Genomic DNA, 19,463 nt, shown 5'->3' with positions numbered 1-19,463 from the left:
GCGCTTATGTTTTTTTAAATTAATTAATTAATTAATTTTAGGTTTTTTGTTTGTTTGGTTTTTTTTTTTTTTTTGGTGCTTGTGTTTTAAAGGTCCCGGGCCATCTAGGAACAGGGGTACACTCAAGGTGGGGAGCCCGCAGGGTCAAGACACTGGGCACAAGCCCCAGGGCTGTGAAGGCCAGGTGGAAGGGTCCAGCTTAGCAAAGGTGGATGTGTGTCCGCTGATGGACGTAAGGGGAAAGCCCCTCACCCCGTGAGCCAGGAAGGAGGAAGATGTGGGACTCATTCCTGGATAATCCTGACTTTCCCAGGGAAATAGAAAAGACGGTCAGGTGCAGGAGGAAAAGCCAAGGGACTAAATGTAGAAGAGCCCTCTAGGGACGGTGCAGCAGGATCACAGAAGCACAGAAGCCCTGGGAAAGCCAGCCGGAGGGCTGCAGTTGGAAACCGCAGCCGGAGGGCCCAGCCTCCCTGCGCAGCGCCCCATGGCATCCAAAGGGGCAGGGGGCGCAGAAGCCGCGGGGAGACGGTCAGGGCGGGGAGCCTGAGGAGCGGACAGCAGCGGACGGCCGTGCGGGAGGGTCCCCGTGGCCTCTGCCGAACAGAGGCCCATCCCGGGGGGCAGTGCTCAGGAGCCGAGGCTGTGTGCACACAGCAAACGGTACGTGGCCCGAAAGCCTGTGCCCCGTCAGGCCTGCCCTGCTTGGTTAGTCACCGGTCGCCCCCTAACCCCAGAATGGCCTGGCAGGGAAGCTCTGGGAGGGAAAGCCACGGCCTCACCGCGAGCCCATCGACTCTGTGCCACAGACTAAAGAGCAAGTGTCAGGTGAGGGGCAGCCTCGGAGAGCGCGCCAAGGCCTCCGTTTGGTCACAGACGCACCAGGGTCACCCACCCGAGTCCAGTTAGGAAGCAGAAACCACAGCATGAGCGAAACAGAGGAGGTTTAGTAGAATCGGTAAACACGATAAGACAGTAACTAAGATAAAAAGAAGACCCTATGAGAAACTGCAGGGCTGGGGGAGAATGTGCTAGGAGGCATGGCTGGAAAGGTGACCCTGCCCCTCCAGGGCTGGAGCGCAGGCGTCGTTGGAGCAGGTAGAGGCCGAGAGGGCCACACGCGGCTTGCACGCTGGAGCAGTTCTGCAGACACGGCAGGGGCGCGAGCATAGGCCGGGCGAGGTCCTGCAGGCGGAGTGGGCTCCCGGACGGACCGACGGACGACGTGCCAGTGATTCTTGGGGGCGCCGGTGTCCGTGCAGACAGGGTATGGGAAGGTTATGGCCCGGCTGAGGGCACAGGGCCGTGTCCAGGTGGTCTGGGCAGGTGGCAGGGCCCGGCAGGGTGGGCACCTGCACACCCACTGTGTGCTCGGGGGAGGAGGGGCCTGGCAAGGTGGGCACCCATACACCCACTGTGTGCTCCAGGTGGGAGGATGGGCTTGGCAGGGTGGGCATCTGTGTACCCACTGTGCGTTCCGGGTGGGAGGGGCCTGGCAGGGTGGGCACCCACGCACCCACTGTGCGCTCCAGGGGGGCACCGTGGGCACCCACTCTCAGACCCACTGCGCTGGCCGGGACCTGGGGCACCCCCTCCCTCCCTCAGGCAGGGCCCCCCCACCCCCACCGATCTCAGAAGGGACTGGAACGTGCGGCCTGAGCGTGCACCAGCCACGGGAAGGGTCTGCAGCCTCCGCCGCGGGAGGAGGACGAGCCAACCGCGCGCCCAGGTCAGGTGGTACCAGGGACAGTAATGGGGGGGGTCTTTATTTTTGTTTAAAGATTTTATTTATTCACGACAGACAGAGGCCGAGACACAGGCAGAGGGAGAAGCAGGCTCCATGCAGGGAGCCCGATGCGGGACTCAATCCCGGGGCCCCGGGGTCATGCCCTGGGCTGAAGGTAGGCGCCCGCCCATGGGGCCCCGGGCACCCCCAGGCTCCTGCGGTGAAGGCGTTACACACCACACGCTGGTCCGCATTTGCTCCCCACCCCCAGGAGGTCACCTGTTGTCGCCCACCGGGCGCTGTGCCCAGATGCCAAGGAAGGGGTGGCTTATACCCCGTTCTGCAGGCTGGGGCCCAAGGCCGGGCGCCTGAGTCAGGATCCTGCTTCCACTTGACACAGGAGGACCCCGCGGCCAAGGCCCTTGCTGGTTCGCCTCCGCCTCCCCTTCCAGGAAGGCCCCTCCCACCCCCGACTAAGCCCAGGCCCAGGGCCCCACTAGCTGTCGGAGGAATCCGTGGCACCGCGTTCCCCAAAGTCGAGGCGCCGCGTCTGAACGTCAGAACCCCCCAAAGGCCTGTTCAGACACACATTCCGGGGGCCCCGCTCCCGTCCCTCACTTAGTAGGGCCGAGACGGGGTCCCGGTCAGGAGAAGGCAGCTGGGAACCAGGGCCCTGGGAGCCGGGAGGTCCTCGCCCACATCCAAGGCTCCACCTGCGGGCCCAGCATACAAGAGGCCGAATATCCTAATTCTCTCCAGCAAACACTCTCCAAAGTTTAGCCCCACTTCCCGGAGACACTCGAGGGTCCCCAACTGGGCGGGACCAGCGCAGCCCCGGCCCAAGCCGACTCCTTCAGGACTCCCTTCCTCCAATCTCAACAAAGCGACTGGCCATTTGGGAAAAACTGCCCCACCCAGAGTAACTTTTTGTTTTGTTTTGTTTTTTCCTAACCCGCTCCCATTTCCCCTTTGCAAATCAGTTACAGCAAATAAACCCTGAGAAACCCCCGTTTCTCACAGCCTTTCTCTGAAAGAGGAACATGTCGCCCTTGATAAAGCCAAATTCGCAGAAGCAGCTGTGCCCCCGAACTACCAACCTGTCATTCAGGACCAGCTCTTTTCCAAAAGAGACCCGAACCCTGAGACCGCCCGCGGCCATCCGGGAGCCGCCCAGGGGAACGCGGCGTGGGGCACGCATCTTGGAAGAGCTCGAGTGCCCGTGTTAAGGGGCTCGCGCGAGAACCCAGCCGTCCGCTCCCCTGGAAAATGTAGGCTCTTCCTCTATTCATGCGCCCCTTCCTCTCCGACTTCCTGGGGCAGGAGCGCTTCCCAAATCGTGGCCGAGGGCGCCACCCCAACACCGACGGCCGCACAGGGCCTCGAGCGCGGTTCCCTGCTTGCCCCCGGACCTTTGCACGCCCAGGTTTACAGAACCCCTTGCGGTTTATAAACTTGCAGTTTACTGAGAAAGAGCTTTGACCTTAGACTGTTAAAGGGCTATGATGCGAGCTGCCCTGTGAGTGTCCTGTGTCCCCGGGGCAGCCCTTCTTCACCCTCAGCCGCTGCGCCCATGTCCTGGGCCCTTGGGGTCCTGAGTCCTACACGGGCAGGTGCGGCGAGCACAGTCACAAGATGTCTTGATAGGAGCTGAGAGGGCGTAGGGGGGAGAAGGCATTAAGGGGGCCGCAGGGGATGAGGCAACGGGGAGAGGCTGAGGGAAGGGGGATCAGGAAGGGGACACCTACCGGCGCGCCCTGCACCAGGCGGCTGAGCATCCAAGGCACCCGATCACCAGGAGGGACCCCAGCACGGCCACGGCGACCAGCCACGCGGAGGAGCGGCTCCCCCCTGCGTGCGGAACATAGGCTCTCACCCCGGGACCCCTCCCTATGCCCACGGGAGGGTGTCGCAGCGCTTCTCACCGCCTCCCCCCAGGGAGCGCCCACTCTGTTCCTCTGCAATCCAGGGAGCCCATCTTGTCTCCGGGCCTGGGGGCCAGGACCCCACGCGGGAGCACAAGGCGGGATCCTGCGCAGAGGAAGGACCCCGCGGCCAGGCCGACCTGGGTCAGCTCTTCCACTCCCCCCGCGGGACCAGGGCCAGTGGACCCAACCCAGCTCAGTGCCCGTCCCTTCAGCCCTAAACTCAGAAGAATGGCACCGGTTTCAAAGGAGCTGGGGACAAGGGGCCGCCAGGTGGGGCACAGTCAGGGAGCCCTCAACCCCACCTGGGGGAGGGACCCTTCCTGCGATTCTTTATTTGACACCTACTTCTGGACCTGCAAATTGGTCTCTTTTTTCTTAAATATGGGACATTTATCTCAACCCCCACCCCTTTTTTAAAGATTTTATTTGACAAAGAAAAAGAGAAAGAGAGAGCGTGCACTAGCACAAGCAGGGGGTGGGGGGGCGGGCAGCAGAGGGAGAGAGAGAACCAGGCTCCCCAACAAGCAGGAGCTCCACGCGGGGCTGGATCCTACGATCCCATGACCTGAGCTGAAGGCAGACGCTCTGCCGACTGAGCCCCCACCCACGGTGGACGGTGCCCCATCCTGCCCCTCTCCTGTGCAGACTTTATTCCTCTATGTGGCTGCCCTCCTGGCGGGGAGCGGTCTCATCTCGGAAACTCCTCTGTCCTGTGTGTCCTAACCCACCTGTGGCCCAGGCCCCCCTGGATGCTTGCAGACCCACTTCCCGTGCCCAGTGGGGCCCCAGCCCCTCCTCACCCCAGTGGAGGACCATGTCATGGCCCCCTAGACTACTGTGCTTCACCCGGCAGGACAGGCCGGCCACCTCCCGGGCCGCCACGTCCAGGGTCGCTCGGAGATACCACGTGCCATCAGCATGGGGCAGGACGTCGCCTTGCCGGGTGCCCCGCTGCTCCTGCTCGCCCCGCATCCACGTCACCCACACAAGCTTGGGGTGGAAGCCGGAGACGTGGCACACCAGCCGCAGACGGCCAGGCCCGGGAGCGGGGCCCGCGGACAGCCAGGCCTCGGGTCGTACTGTGTCCAACGAAGAAGGGGGGATCTCAAGGTGGCGACCCGCTGGGGGTGGAGGCCCTCCTGACTCTCCTTCACAGCCCCCCCATCCCAGGCTCCTGGGGGGCCCTCCTCCGGGATCCCCTGCAGAGCCCTGTAAGGTGTACTGCTCTAACTGTTCCTTGGTCTCTTCAGGCAGAGACCCTGCCTGACCCCCAGTGTTTACCTAATTCAGCTCCTGGGACCCCAGGGGGCTGGGTGAGTGTCTGGGGGATGAGTAAACACCCTCAGGCCCCCACCCCACTCCCCGGTGACCCCAGAGCTGTGAAGTCTGGTCCCAGCGTCCGTGCACCGGGGTGCAGGCAGGGGTGAGAGGGGCAGGCTCACCTTGCTTCTCCAGTTCCGACCTCCCTGCCTCGAGCAGGCCTCTGACAAAAGGGGGGCAGGTGTCCTGGAGGAGCTCCTGCACCGTCCTCCTGGTCCCCTGGTCCTTGTTGAGCTCCTTGGTGGCCCTGTGCACCCAGCGCGGGGCCTGGGGTGCGGGCACCCAGTGAGACCCTTGGAAACTCAGGATCTCTTCCCCCTGGACGGCTGCGTGGAAGAAGTCCTCAGAGGTGTTCCCGGGGCGCACCTCGCAGCCGGCGGACAGCTGGATCTCCAAGGGGTCTGCGAGCAGGCGGGGCGGGGACCAGGTCAGGGCGCGGGTGCGGGTCGGGGGCCCGGGGAGGGGGCGGCCGCCGGGGCCCGGGGGCTCACAGCGCAGCTGCAGCATCTTCACGAGCTCCCGCACGTCCCGGGTGAAGCTGCGGCGGTACAGCCCCAGCTGCTCCTGCAGCGCGCGCCACCTCCCCGCGCCCCACACGCCGCGCGCCCAGGGCCGGAGGCAGCGGACGGCGTCCGAGCCGTTGCTCCAGCCGAAGGCCTGCAGCTCCCCGAGCCAAGCCTGCCCGTCCGTGCGCGCCCAGCTGCCGTTGGCGAACACCGACACCTGCAGGCAGCGCAGCCGGGACGGGGGCGGGGGCGGGGACGGGGACGGGGACGGGGACCGGGACGGGGGCGCGGCGGGCGGCTCGCCGGCGCCCAGGGGCAGCCACGCGGCCCACAGCAGCCACCAGCCGCGCGGGATCCGCACCTGCGCCGCGGCCCGTCTGGGGCCCCGGGACCCTGGGTCTCCGGCGCCCCCCGCGCGCGCCGCCCCGCGCGCCCCCAGGGCTCCCCCGACCCGCGGGGCGATCCCCCCACCCAGCAGCGGCCGCGGAGCACCCAGGGCACGGGCTGGGGAGCCCACCTCGCCGCCCTCCCCGCCCTCCCCGCGGGATGGCCCCTCCGCCCCAGCCCTCCCCCGCACCCCCCCCCCCCCCCCCCCCCGCCTCCTGCCGCTCTTAAAGCCGCTCCTCGGCCCCCCTCCCCGCAACGCCCCTCCCCGTCCCCTCCTCCAATCTCCGTCCCCGGCCCATCCTCCCCCAGAGCCCAGATCCCCGCCCCATCCGAGCCCACAAACTCCAAGGACCCGCCCCATCCTCCCCCCAGCTCCCATCCCCCGCCCCATCCTCCCCCAGCTCCCATCCCCGCCCCCATCCACCCCCCAGCTCCCATCCCCCGCCCCATCCTCCTCCCAAGCCCCCATCCCTGCCCCATCCTCCCCCCAAGCCCCCATCCCCGCCCCATCCTCCCGCCAGCTCCCATCCCCCGCCCCATCCTCCCCCAGCTCCCATCCCCCACCCCCATCCTCCCCGCAAGCTCCCATCCCCAGCTCCATCCTCCCCCCAGCTCCCAGCACCCACCCCATCCTCCCCCCAAGCTGCCATCCCCCACCAGTTCCCAGCACCCACCCCCATCCTCCCCCCAAGCTCCAATCCCCCATCCCATCCTCCCCCAGCTCCCAGCACCCACCGCCATCCTCCCCCCAAGCTCCCATCCACCCCGCCAAGCTCCCATCCCCAGCTCCATCCTCCCCCCAGCTCCCAGCACCCACCCCATCCTCCCCCTCCAACATCTGAATCCCCTGCCCCTCCAATCTCCTTGCCCCCACCTCGCACCCCCCAATCTCATCAATATCGCCCTCAGTGTCCCCATCCCCTCTTTCCCCCCAATCCAGGCTCCTGTTTCCCTCCCGCCCCCCTGCCCCTCCCACTCACCCCCTGCCTCTCCACCTGCCCCCTCTCTGCTCCAGCCCCTCCTCCGGTCACCCTCCAGATGTGAGCCTCTGCCCGAAAGGCCGAAAGCCCATTACAACTGCACGGGGACAGCAGGGCCCCCACGGCTCCCAGTGGCCCTGAGCAACCGGCAGGGGCTCCAGAGCGTCCACACTAGTGAGGACAGGCCCCTCTGGCAGGTCCCAACCTAGACGCCCCAACACCTCCCAGCCCCGCACTCCTCTTACCCGAATCCTGGGCAACTCCTCCAGCCCCGTCTTTGGAAGCATCTCAAGTGTGTCCTCCCTCTACCTTTCCAGCGCTGCCACCGCCCTAACCTGCAGCTGCATCTCCGGAAGTAGGTTTCTTAAGATAAAGACCACAGAGGCGGATGGGGCCTGGCCTGACCTTGGTGGCCCTGCTGTGTCCCTCCCAATGCTCCGTGCCTGGCCCAGCCACCAGGCTTTCAGTTCCTCCAACATGCAAAGCTTCTTCCTGCCCAACCTCTTTGTACAGAGTTCCCTCCACTTGGAAAGCTCCAGGCCCGCTCCTCCTCTCACCCCCTTCTGATGGGTAGTTTCTCTTACTCAGACCTCAGCTCAAAGGTCACTTTCTCAAGGGGTCTTCCCGGATCTCCCTGAATGAGCAAAGGCAGACAGGAAGGCCCTAAGGGGCCCCTCTCCGCTGCCAGCTGTGTCACTCCCCGCTCCCCGAGCACATCTGCTGGTAATTACAACAAGGAGAAGAGGGCCAAGCTCTGTCTCTCTCCTGGCCCTCCCGGCCCCGCGGAGCCTGCGGGGTGCAGGGACAGTCCTCCAGAGACAAGGCTGTGTCTGGGAGGCAGCCCTTACCCAGCCCGCCTCGGGGCGCTCAGTGCGGCCCCAGAACACTTTGAGACCACACGCACAAATTATGTGGAGGCCCAGCTGCTTGGGCACCTCCCTGCGGCTCGGGTCATGGTCTCAGGGTCCTGGGATCGAGTTCCAGCATCGGGCTCCCTCCTCGAAGGGGAACCTGCTTCTCCCTCTCCCTCTACTGCTCCCCCCGCTTGTGCTTTCTCTCTGTCAAATAAATACAATCTTCCAAAAAATTGTTTGTTTTGCAAGGGGAGAGTGACTGAATTAAGCTATAAAACTGCCCAAATAGTGGCTGGAAGCCCAGAGAGGAGGCGGAAGAAGTAAGGGATCGACGCTCTCCCAATCCCAGCGTGGTGCCTCATATAGCATCCTCCCAGTGTCCAGCCTCCTGTCAAACTTGAAGAATCTGTTTATAGTTTATCTGCATCCTTGAATTTTCTAGTGCTAATATCCTTTCTGACTCAAGAACTGTTTGGGATTTTTTTTTTTTAATCAGAAACAAAAGCCAGGTAGCATGACCGTCAGAGGTTGGGGTTATGGAGGAGATGGGCCAACGAATTTTCCAAAGGTCGCGTGAGGCAGATGTGTTTAGCCCCGACAGCTTTAGCTGCTTCCTTCTGGAGGAGACTCATGGAGTCACCGGAGGACCCCGGGGGGCAAGGCCAGGTCCCATCCCACAGGTTGGGGTCACAGAAGCAGGGCACGGGCGTCATCAGGAGAAGGGGCCAGAGTGCTCCCCCGGTGCCGGGAACCAGCTGCCATCCAAGCTCCCAGATCAAGCCTGCCCTCGCTTCTAGAGCATTTTTGGTTCCCCAAGAGCCGTCACATGGGCCACTTTGCATGCCCCCCATAACAACTGCTGGAGAGAAGGGTCATCACCCCCGGGGGGCCAGGGAGCGGCCTGGCCACAGCGACATGGGCCAGCACTCCGACTGAGGTCTGCTAACCCCTGGCCCAGGACTTCTTTTTCTCAGGGCTGCATTCTGGGGGGGGGGGGGGGCACGTCCTACTAGGAGGTAGGATGATACTAGGTGACAGGATTCCTATGGTTTCCTTCAGCCTCGCGGGTCCGTGACCCCAGGCCACCACGGTCGAGGCAGGGTGGAGGCCGCTCTGAGGATCACAAGGGTCTGACCAACAGTGGCCACAGACAGGACCAGCGCTGGAGGCCCGGGCGGGCGCCTGGGTCTGCGGCTCGACTACCACCCGGCCTCCCGGTGTGGGGGGGAAGGAGGCCCCGGGACTGCCCAGGACCCCACAGGCCTCGGCCTGGGCTTCCCGCGCCCCCCGGGCTCCTTCCCACACCGGGCCTGCCGCTGACCTGGGCCGACCCCCGCGGGCTCCGCCCGACTGTCGTTGGCGCTCCGACCCCCCGAGAACTGGCACCCGCGTGTCGCTCTCGGAAATGAAAGGGCTCCTTTCCGTTCTCACCTTCTGCCCTGGTCTGACTCGCAACGGTGCCCAGCGGCCACTACACTGCCGGCCGCACGGCAGGTGTCAATGCGTGTTTATCGGGCAAGAATGTCGCTAAGCGCGTCTAGTCTGCGGCGTTCTGAGCCGTCTGAGCGGTGACTTACTCCGTTCTGCTAAAGGCTCCAAAAGGTGTCTTGCCAGTCACATCCCCTGCGGTCTTCAGCACCTACAACCGTCCCAGGCGCGCAAATATTTTTTTAAAGAGAACGAAGACGGGTGGTATTAACTCACCTTTCACTGCTGGGCTAAGCGGTGCGAGGACAGATTTCCGCGGGTGTCAGTGGGGATGCTGGGCCCCTAGCTCGGCTGCGTTCTTCCCAAGTATCACGTTCTTCGCACCGAACCTCGCACCTTCGTCCCTAAGACCCCCCGGCAGGCCCTGACTGTGCTGGCAACGGAGGTCGGGGAGGACCGGCGGATTTTCGGGATTTTCCCACCTAGGAGAGGAATGTGAGTAAGGGTGTGAGGTTCCGGGACCCTGGGGCCGAGACGGCGGGGAGGGAGGAGGAGGGGGAGCTGGGCACCGAGGTCCCCGGTCCCACTGCTCAGCCATCAGTACAGGTAGTGCTGCCAGCAGCAGTACGGGCGCAGCAGGAGCCGGGCCAGTGTGGACGTTGCCTGCGCACGCTCCTCACATGCTCCAGGGTGAGCCCTTGGTCCCCACCCGAGGCGGTGGTGAAGCAGGGTCCCCGCATCCACAGCTGGGGTCACAGATCACGGACCGGGTCTGCGCAGCCTTGGCTCACAGCTACCCCGTGGGCGCTGTGCACACCTGACGGCACCACCAGCCCCGGTGCACACCCGTGCACACTAGTGCATGCCCAACGGCACCACCAGTCCCTGTGCACATCCGTGTACACCTGTGCACACCTGATGGTACCAGCCAGCCCCCATGTACACCCATGCACACCAGTGCACACCCATCAGCACCACCAGCCCCAGTGCCCAGTGCCCACTGTGCACACCCGTGTGTGCCCGATGGCATCGCCAGCCCCGGTGCACACTCGTGCATGCCTGTGCATGCCCAATGGCACCGCCAGCCCTGGTGCACACCCATGTACACCCGTGCATGCCCGATGGCACCACCAGCCCCTGTGCACATCCATGTACTCCCATGCATACCCAACAGTACTGCCAGCCCCCATGCACACCCAACGGCACCGCCAGCCCCCGTGGACACCCTTGTGCGCCCGATGGCACCGCCAAACCCTGTGCACACCTATACATACCACGCGTGCCCTACAGCACCGCCAGCCCCCGTGCACACCCATGCACACCTGTGCACAGCCGACGGCACCACCAGCTCCCATACACACCCTTGTGCGCCCGATGGCACCGCCAGCCCCGTGCACACCCATGCACACCCGACGGCACCACCAGCCCCAGTGCACACCCGGGCACACCCAGGCACACCGAGACCCGTGTTCACAGCAGCCATGTGTGCAAGGACCCCGCACTGCAGCCAGCCAGCTTGGGAGCCCTCGCGCTTCCTTAGGTGGAGTTTTCAGGTATTTCTTTCGTTTCTGAGGCTCCCAGTTATTATATTTTCAGGGCTGCTTCTCCAGGGCCCCTGTGAGTCGGCCCTAGATGTCCCAGCACAAACCCGCTGCAGTTTCTCGCTCTCCCCTACGTCTCTTCGGCTCACAGTTATTCTTTCCTCCCTTTTCCCTCCCTTCCTGCACTTTTGGGTACTTTTCTGGGGACCACCTTCTACGTCACCAACTCAACTATCTCAGTTGTGCTACTGACTTTTTCACGGACTTGCTAATACTGGAGACTGGTTCCTAAGTCCTTAAATTAGGTCCAACTGATTTTTTGAGGAAATCCTACTGTTTTCATCATACTGTTCTTCTTCTTGTGAGGGTTTCTCTTCCTTTTTTTTTTTTTTCCATTTTAGCTGATTTTACATTTTTGGCATACTTGTTTTATTATCTTTTACCTTACTTCGTTACCTGCAGCTCTTGGGACGTGAATTTTCTTACCGTGACTGCTGACTCTTCCACGAACGTAACGAGCACTGTTCTTACGTCCTCCTCTCCGTACACTTCCATTGAGGTTTTATAATTGTTTCCCTGTGAGCGTCCCATCTGACCTATATTGCAGGGGAAATTCATGGAGAACTGTTTTGCATTTTGCTGCTGGCAAGGTCCTAGGAATGCCAACGGTCCCCATCAGTTCTTATGTAATTCCTCAGTGTGAGGCTCACTGTCCTGGTGGATGATATCAGGCCTCAAATCAGCGCATATCGCAAGACTGGAGGGTAATTTCTCCAGCATGATTGATATATATATATATATATTTTTTTTTTTTTAATTTTACCTAAAGCCCTACTGAACTTTCTCATCACTTCCTGGGGTCTATAGCAGGGTTTTCTTGGCCCCTTGTCATAGATTTTACACCTATTAGAGGAGCCAGCATCATGAAGGGGACCCATCTCACAAATTTCTACCTTCCACAATCCCAAGCCACGTCTCCGGTCCCTGCCTGGGCAGAGCAAAGCCAGCCACCAGCACGTAGGTGTAAGCCGGTGAACTGCCGCCGTCCCTCCCTCTATGGTGGGTTCGGGGCTTCTCTTTTGCACAGGCAGGTCTGGGCTTGACTGTGTGTTTATCATCTTCGGGTGAAATGTACAAGTCTCTGAACCCCAAGCTGGAGTGCAGCGGGTGTGGGGGCGGTAGCCCCTATTACCTAACTGTGTTACTGGAGACTATTCACCACGGTGTTGGATATTGTTTGGTTGGTTGGAGAAGAGCATTTACAGTGACTCCTGTCCAAAAGGAGTCATTCAAAACGGGGAAGAGTCTGAGATCCGTCAAAACAAAAAGCAATTTAAGGAGCTTGCCAGACCAGCCCGTGTCTGAAGATCCTTCCTGCGTCCTTCGTTCACTCGGCGGCTGCTCTGGCAGGTGGCATCAGGCCCCGGGTGCGAGAGTCACCGAAGGCACAATGTAGCTCGACACAAGAGTGGGACAACCTTAGAGCCGCTACGGGGACTCGGTAAAAGACGGTCTGATTTTGTGTGTGTGTGAGCTGGGCCCGGAGCGGTGCCTGTCCTGCATCTGCATGACCACGTGCCAGACACGCTGGTAAAGAAGTTACTGCATGGGGGGGGGGGTGCCTTGCGATTCTAAGACTCCTTGGTGCGGTGATAAAGCTCTAATGTCACGGGCTCTTCCCTTCATGGTCTGCGGCTCAAGTAGCCTGGAAATCCACGCGTGTTGGCCACTGATGAAACGGAACAAAGAGGGATCCCTGGGCAGCTCGGCGGTTGAGCACCTGCCTTTGGCCTAGGGCGTGACCCCGGGGTCCTGGGATCGAGGTCCGCGTCGGGCTCCCTGCTTGGAGCCTGCTTCTCCCTCTGCCTCGGTCTCTGCCTCTCTCTCTCTCTCTCTCTCTCTCTCTCTGTGTGTGTCCCTCATGAATAAATAAAATCTTAAAAAAAAAGAAAGAAAGAAAGAAAGAAGAAAGAAAGAAAGAAAGAAGAAAGAAAGAAAGAAAGAAAGGAACAAAATTCACAGGTTAACCGAAAAGAGGGAGGAAAACATGTCTTGAATGGCTGCTTTCTCACATCCTACAACTTTCCCTTCAAGGAGAGGACGGGACACCTCGCCCTTTGAACCTGGTCCAGAACTCCAGGACTCACAACCCACAGATGAGGAGCCTCTGAAACATTTTGCAAGAAACACACAGCTACACTTGCCAGGGGTGTTGTCTACACAGATCACGCAGATCCGGGGATTTTTCATCCTCCCCAGGGCCTCTCATCCCTTCCCTTCCCCTCCTTCCAGCCTGCCCTGAATCCCCTCTCCGGCTCCTGCTCTCCTACATCCGCCCCCTGCTCCAGCCCTCGTCACAGGCGGCATCTCAGGGGCTGCGTCTGCCCCGGGGGCACAGAAATGGACGTTACTGACACAAAATGGGGTTCACACTGTGACCGCCATGGCCCAGCTCGGGCCCCGACTTTTCGACCCTTCAGTGACTTTCTGTTTCACCCACAGCCCACGCGCTCCGTGAGGGACGGCATGTCAACCAAAGTTCACACCAGTGAGGGAAGGAGCTGAGGGAAGTGGGCACTTCTGGCCGCCCAGGACGCAGGGAAGCTCGGCCACCTGCCCGGGGCCATGCAGTCGCCAGCGTGAAGTACGTTCCGGGCTTTTCCACCAGGAAATCACGTAAGACGCCGCGTTCATAATCTGAAAAATAGCGATCCCGCGCTAAAATGTCCATATTTGGGGTGCATCGGGCTGCATGTATTACAGGGAGTCGCACCTGGCTCTTTTTACCTTTTTTAACATGACTGCCGGGCGCTTTTCAAGTATGTATGTGGCTTCCGCTCTACCTTTAAGTAGACGGTGCTGTCCTAGCCTCATCCTAACTCTCATGGACAGCAATCCCGTTGTGCGAGGCCGTGCAGGTCCTGCCGGCAGGTGCCCCAGCTCCCCACGGAGGCCAGCGTGGCCCGCACAGCCGGGCAGCCCTGGTCCAGTCTCACTTGCACCTGCCGTTCTCTAAGCATCAGGCGAGGGAGGAAACACAAAAGATGCTACCTGTTTGCTATCATAGACCCTTTGTTCCTTTGCCATAGCTTGGATTTTTTCACTTATAATTAAAAATATATTAAAAATAAAAAAAAATATTAGGGATCCCTGGGTGGCTCAGCAGTTTAGCGCCTGCCTGCCTTCAGCCCAGGGCATGATCCTGGAGTCCCGGGATCGAGTCCCGCATCAGGCTCCCTGCAAGGACCCTGCTTCTCCCTCTGCCTGTGTCTCTGCCTCTCTCTCTCTGTCTCTTATAAATAAATAAATAAATAAATAAATAAATAAATAAATAAATAAATAAATAACATCTTTAAAAAATATATATTAAAAATAGTGACATAGGGGCATCTGGGTAACTCATTCCGTTAGGCATCTGGCTTGCCCTCAGGTCACGATCTCGGGGTCCAGGGAGGAAGCCCCACGTCGGGCGCCCTGCTCAGCGGCGAGTCTGCTTCCCCCTCTGCCTCTGCCCCTCCCCTGCTCGTGCTCATGCTGCCTCTAATAAATAAAATATTTCAATAAATAAATAAAAATAGTTGTGATATATTAAGTTTCCATACGTGTGTAGATAAGGCTATTGTATTGGAAGGGACATCTCTAAGATGTTCACAGCCTTTTTTCCGAATCAAGATTTCAACAGGCGACCTTTGTTTGGTTCCACAGTGTAAGGGGTTTTCTGAAATGCGTACAAGACATGTAACGAAAGGGAGGGTGGAAAACGTTAATTTATAACCCATCATCCAGGCCTGATAAGGCACAGGAAGTAAAGTCTGTTTCCTGTGCTTATGAAGGGGAGGGAAAGCGGGTTTTCTGGGAGTTCTGCAAACCCTACCGACACATCAAACAAGCCGCTGGCCAAGGCGGCAACAGGTAATCAGTACACGAGGAGGATGTCTGGCGGGGGGGGGGGGGGGGGAGGGCTGTCGTCTGTGCACCAAGGCCCGGATGAGGCCACAGAGCTCAGGACATGGGTCCCTTCGTCTTGAAGCACCAGTCACCCGCCAGCCGCACACCTGAGCCGACCAAAGTCATGGGGCGCTTGGGAAACAGCAGTGGGGTCCCCGAAGAACCCGAAGACGCACGCGGTTTCCTGTCCAGCCCCAGATGTGCCTTCCTTGGCCGGGGAGGCGAGACGCGGCAGGACCAGCCCTGCCCTCTGAGCAGCCGCCTCCCCCGGGTCCGCGTCCACGTCCCACCAGCCCTCCCCGCCACCCCACTCCCACCCCCATCTGTCAGCCAAGAGGCTGGAAGGGAGAGCGTGAGTGATGGTTCCCTCATCTGCTCCGTCACCTAAGGGACCCGGGACACGCGGCTCGTCAACTGCGCCCCAAGCAGGAGGGCCAAGGCCCCGCTCCGAAGAAGCCACCTTGCAGCAGCCAGGGAGCAGGTGCAGCGGGCTCCCGGGGCCTGCTGACGTCCCCCGTCAACAGACTCCCTCCCAACAACCCTTTTGGTCGGGAAAAGGAGGAAGTCACTCTCTTGACCTTCCAGGGCTTTCCACAAACACGTGGTGCCCATCCCTGTCACGCCCCTGCACCTCCCATGTATAAATCAATCCATTTGCAGCGGGAAGACTCAGGTTAGACCCCATAAGGCCTCTTTCAAGTAGAGCTCAGGCAGCACCACTTCCCCTTCCAAGCACACTGCTGTTCCCTCTTCTGCTTCTCCTTCCTCTGTACACTTTGTTTTCCCAACAGTGTGGTTCTCCAGCCCCCCGGGGGTATGAATCACCCAGGGAGGCACGATGTGCAGCCCCAGGAAACTCCCAGCAGGCGGGCAGCAGCAAGGCCTGCCCTCACTCACAGAGACAGGGAGGGTGACCTCGGCACCCAGCTCATCCGACCCTTTCGTTTTTCCAGGGACAGTGAGGCGCATCGAGGGGAGCTGCTTCGTGGGAGAGAATCAAAGGCCCAGAGCAGTCTTCCAGACACGAGGGCGAGCAGGGAAAAGAACGGCTGACGACAGACGCCATGCAGGGAACAAGGTTTTGCAAGGGATCGGGTCTCGGGGGCGCCGGCCCCAGGGCCCTGCACCTGTCGGGGGGGACGCAGCAGCAGGTGAAGTGGCTTCCCAGGGCCTCCTGGTCGGGGACCGCGCCCGGCGTGTCGATGCGGGAGGCCTTCCGACTCCCCGATGCCAAACACGGTCACGTGAAAACGCCGCTCCCACCCAGAGACGCGGGCCCCACCTCGGACCTTCCCCCCTCGCAAGCCCACGGGGTACCCGAGCGTTCTCACCACGCTGCTCGCATTTCAGTGGCAGCAACAACCCGGGAACGATCCCACTGCAGAGACCCTAGCCCCAGTCACGCGGACTCCAGGGCTGCAGTCCTAACGTGCACGTTAACAGGACGGACCTAAGGCTGGGGGCAAACAGAACGAGACCCATACGGGCATTTGTCACATGGAAGGACGATGGCGAGAAGGAAATCAAGGGGCTTAGTGGGACCCAACACAGGTGGGCTCGCTCCTTCGACGCGTATTCACTGAGCACCGACGACGCGCCGAGGGCACCTGGTGCCCAGGACATGGTGCAGGCTGGGGCCTCAAGCCTGGGGACGGGCCCGCGGGATGGAGGGGACCAGCATCCAGGTGGATGCGGGGCGACCGGGTATGGAAGTGAGTCTCGTTTCCTTCATCTGCTGCAGATCGGAGCCGGCGGTCAGGACGGGCAAGGCCTCGACGGCCCTGCATGAGCGGAAGGCAGGCCGGAGAACAAGGGGCGCCCGGGTCAGGTCGGGCGCAGTCGGTTACCACCCAGCTCCGGGCTGCAGCTCACGTCAGCATCCGTTGGCGGCTGTGGGACCGGGTCCCGCGTGGGGCTCAAGGGGAGCCTGCTGGAGACTCCCCCCCCATGACCGTGCCTCTCCCTCCGCCCCTCCCCTGCTCATGTGCGAGCTCGCTCGCTGCTCGCTGTCTCTAAAATAAGTACATTATAAAAAGAAAATACAACCGAGCGTTTTGTGAAAGTGGGGCTGACATGAGACGAGTGTGAAACACGCTCACCCAGCCCCTGGAGGAGCTCCGAGGGCTGGCAAGTGAGGGAGCCCTCCCGGCCTGCTGGCACCTCCCGCTCTCGCGGCCCGGCTGGAATGCACGGGAGCAGATACTCGCCAGCTGACTCGTCTCCCGCCGCGTCCTCTCGCCCTAACTGCGTCCTCTCGCCCTAACTGCGTATTCACTCCCGTTGCCACCCCCTGATCCCCCGGGGACCCTAGCAGACACCTGCCAAGCAGCCGTAGGGGAGCGAGGGAGCCCCCAGCGTGCCCCTGCCTTCGCCATCCTCCCTGCACCCCGTGGCCGCCGCGGTGAGGCCCAGGCCGAGGTCTCGGACCCGGATACACGGGATGCGGGCAGGGAGGGGGGAACGTGTGCAGGGAGAAGCAGACCGCGGGCCCTGAACACGGTGCCAGGCGCTGAGAATACGACAATGGGACAACTGGGGCCTGTACAGTGAGCAGACACCGACAATCAGTCGGTGGCCCACGGCCAACCCGCAGCGGAGCTGGGCCTCAGCCCTCCACCCGCCGGACACAGGGCCAAGGACCTGCAGCCCCGCAGGTGAGAGAGGCTGGAAAGCACAGTAGCCTGCTGCGTCCTGACGGAAGGAGCGGCCCCAGGAGGAAGCCTTGGAGGACGTGCTCCTCCCGCCGGATCTGCAGGAAGGCGAACACATTAGCACCGCACCCTCCTGATGCTCACTTCCTAGTCTGGAAGACAGGCCTCCAGCAAGTGAACAAGTCCGTTCACAGCGAGATGATGCTAGAGGGAGATTAGGGAAGGCACGGGGACAGAGCAGACAGGGAGGGCACCGGTCCAGGTACGGTTGTTGGAGAAGTCCTGAGGACAGTGTCTCAGGAAAGCCCTGAGCAAGGTCACCTGGGGGTAAGGGGGTGGTTAGGGTTAGGGGGGAGGGAGAGTATTCCAGGGAGGACGTGCTTGGTGTGTTCTCACGACAACAGCGGTGAAGTCCGGGCAGCCAGAGCAGAGAGGCCTCAGGAGGAGCGGAGGAGGTCCCTGGGTGCGCAATCATATGGGGCTTGCAGAGGAATCACCGTGAGCATATTTAAGCAAATCAAAGGCGCAGTCTCACTTCTTTATGGTGGGAGCAAGGAATGCACATGCGGCTAGTATCAGTCAGACACCCCTGAGGGTAAATCCACCGCCCACAGGAATCGCAACGCATTCTCAAGCTAAATAATCACAATCATAAAATTATTTAGTCTTCCGGGATCCACCCTTGCCCCACCCCCACCGCTGCCTTCTTGTCTCCAGTAAGACAACTTAGGGCAGACCAGGGAAAAAAGGTTTCTCAACGGTTCAGGAAAATCTTTTGAGTGGGCAATGCTTCTGTGCCAGGCCAATCAGTGCACTAAGGCATACTTTAAAAAAGAAAAAAAAAAGATTTTATTTATTTATTCATGAAAGACACACACAGAGAGAGACAGAGAGAGAAGCAGAGACCCAGGCAGAGGGAGAAGCAGGCTCCACGCAGGGAGCCCGATGCGCGGGACTCGATCCCAGGATCCCGGGACCCCGGGGTCACGCCCTGGGATGAAGGCAGGTGCTCAACCGCTGAACCCTGCAGGAGTCCCTAAGGCGTGCTTTAAAAAAAAAAATGCTGAGGCCTAGTCTCCCCATTTCTGCAGGGTTCAACTCATCACACATCAACGGGCTTCCCCTAAGGTTAACTCCTCAAACCTCAGGTCCCTCCCATCGCCATGTAAGAGCCGCTGCGGGCTGCGCGGCACCGCACCTGCCCCACCTGCGAGGGACCCAGCTCCGCGAGCTGAAGGGCTGCAGGTGGGCTGCAGGTGGGCGCAGCCCTGGCCGAGGGTTCACGGCCCCGTCTCACCTAGGACGAGGCCAGGCGTGGGGCGCCCTGGGTTACTAACCCCTCTGGGGCCACCGAAGCGACGCAACAGCAAGATACGGAGGACCGCGCAGCAGGGCGAGGCACCGGCGCCCCCCTGCACCCCGTGACCCCGTGCACCCGCTGGGAGGGCCGCTTCCTCCCCTGCACGCACGCGCCCCCGTCCGCCAGGCCTGCTCCAGCGGTCCCCTCTCTCCCCCGCGGTCCTGCCATCGGGCCGTCACGCCACCGCCACGCGGCTCCTGCACGCCGGGCTCTCCAGTGCAAAGCGCGCCTCTGCCCGCGGCGGCCGCACGGACTCCAAAGATTCGGCTACGGAACTACAACACCCGTCATGCCCCGCGCGCGGCATGAGCGGCCCAGCCCCTTCCGCCCCCGTTAGCCAATGGGCTTCACCGACTTCCTCTGCCCCGGAAAAAAACACCGGAAGAGAGGGCTCATTCTGTGCTGTGACCCGTTCAGATTGACCCTCGGGGATTCCAAAAGTGCGGCACTGCACGCGAAACCAAGGTGCAGGTCCTCGGTCCAAGGACGGGACCTTCGGCGGCGTCCGTGCCGCTAATGAAGCGTGGGCCGCTGGGGCGGACGGCCGGGGCCTCGCCACTCCTTGTAGGCTCCCTTCCCACCTCTTCCGGGGCGGGTCCTGGCCTGAGGCACATGCGCAGTTCGCCTTCCCCGGCGCTTCCCGGACCTGGAGCACATGCGCAGTTCGCCTTCCCCAGCGGGTCCGGGACCTGAGGCACATGCGCAGTTCGCCTTCCCCGGCGGGTCCTGGCCTGAGGCACATGCGCATTTCGCCTTCCCCGGCGGGGTCCGGGACCTGGAGCACATGCGCACTTGCCCGCCTTCCCCGGCGGGTCCCGGACCTGGAGCGCATGCGCA

At 61.4% G+C, this 19,463-nt stretch overlaps 1 protein-coding gene across 4 annotated transcripts; it reads right to left on the bottom strand.

Moving 5' to 3' along the window:
* Positions 1 to 1,762: 1,762 nt before the first annotated feature.
* On the bottom strand, positions 1,763 to 19,188 carry LOC129515355 (antigen-presenting glycoprotein CD1d-like). 4 transcript variants are annotated; one of them, XM_055334225.1, is made up of 8 exons: positions 18,736 to 19,188; positions 9,403 to 9,608; positions 7,090 to 7,207; positions 5,463 to 5,509; positions 5,094 to 5,372; positions 4,452 to 4,730; positions 3,472 to 3,574; positions 1,763 to 3,373 (listed from the first exon to the last, which is right to left on the bottom strand). In XM_055334225.1, the coding sequence occupies exons 4-8, from the start codon at positions 5,476 to 5,478 to the stop codon at positions 3,352 to 3,354; spliced, it is 699 nt and encodes a 232-aa protein (XP_055190200.1). In that variant the 5' UTR covers positions 5,479 to 5,509; positions 7,090 to 7,207; positions 9,403 to 9,608; positions 18,736 to 19,188; the 3' UTR covers positions 1,763 to 3,351. The 4 variants fall into 4 exon arrangements, with proteins under 4 accessions (XP_055190200.1, XP_055190199.1, XP_055190198.1 ...); XM_055334224.1 differs by lacking the exon at positions 18,736 to 19,188 and adding an exon at positions 11,154 to 12,531; XM_055334223.1 differs by lacking the exon at positions 18,736 to 19,188 and adding an exon at positions 10,235 to 10,247 and having other exon boundaries at positions 9,403 to 10,031.
* Positions 19,189 to 19,463: the final 275 nt, after the last annotated feature.

Source organism: Nyctereutes procyonoides, unplaced genomic scaffold (genome assembly GCF_905146905.1).
Source record: "Nyctereutes procyonoides isolate TBG_1078 unplaced genomic scaffold, NYPRO_anot_genome, whole genome shotgun sequence".
Classification (NCBI taxonomy): domain Eukaryota; kingdom Metazoa; phylum Chordata; class Mammalia; order Carnivora; family Canidae; genus Nyctereutes; species Nyctereutes procyonoides.
This window is presented reverse-complemented; position numbering and strand designations above follow the sequence as displayed.

Coding starts and splice junctions, on each gene's coding strand:
- LOC129515355 (XM_055334225.1), bottom strand. Junction 4,731..5,093: donor GTCGGAACTGGAGAAGCAAG/GTGAGCCTGCCC, acceptor CGTTGGACACAG/TACGACCCGAGGCCTGGCTG. Junction 3,374..3,471: donor GCCTGGTGCAGGGCGCGCCG/GTAGGTGTCCCC, acceptor ACGCCCTCTCAG/CTCCTATCAAGACATCTTGT.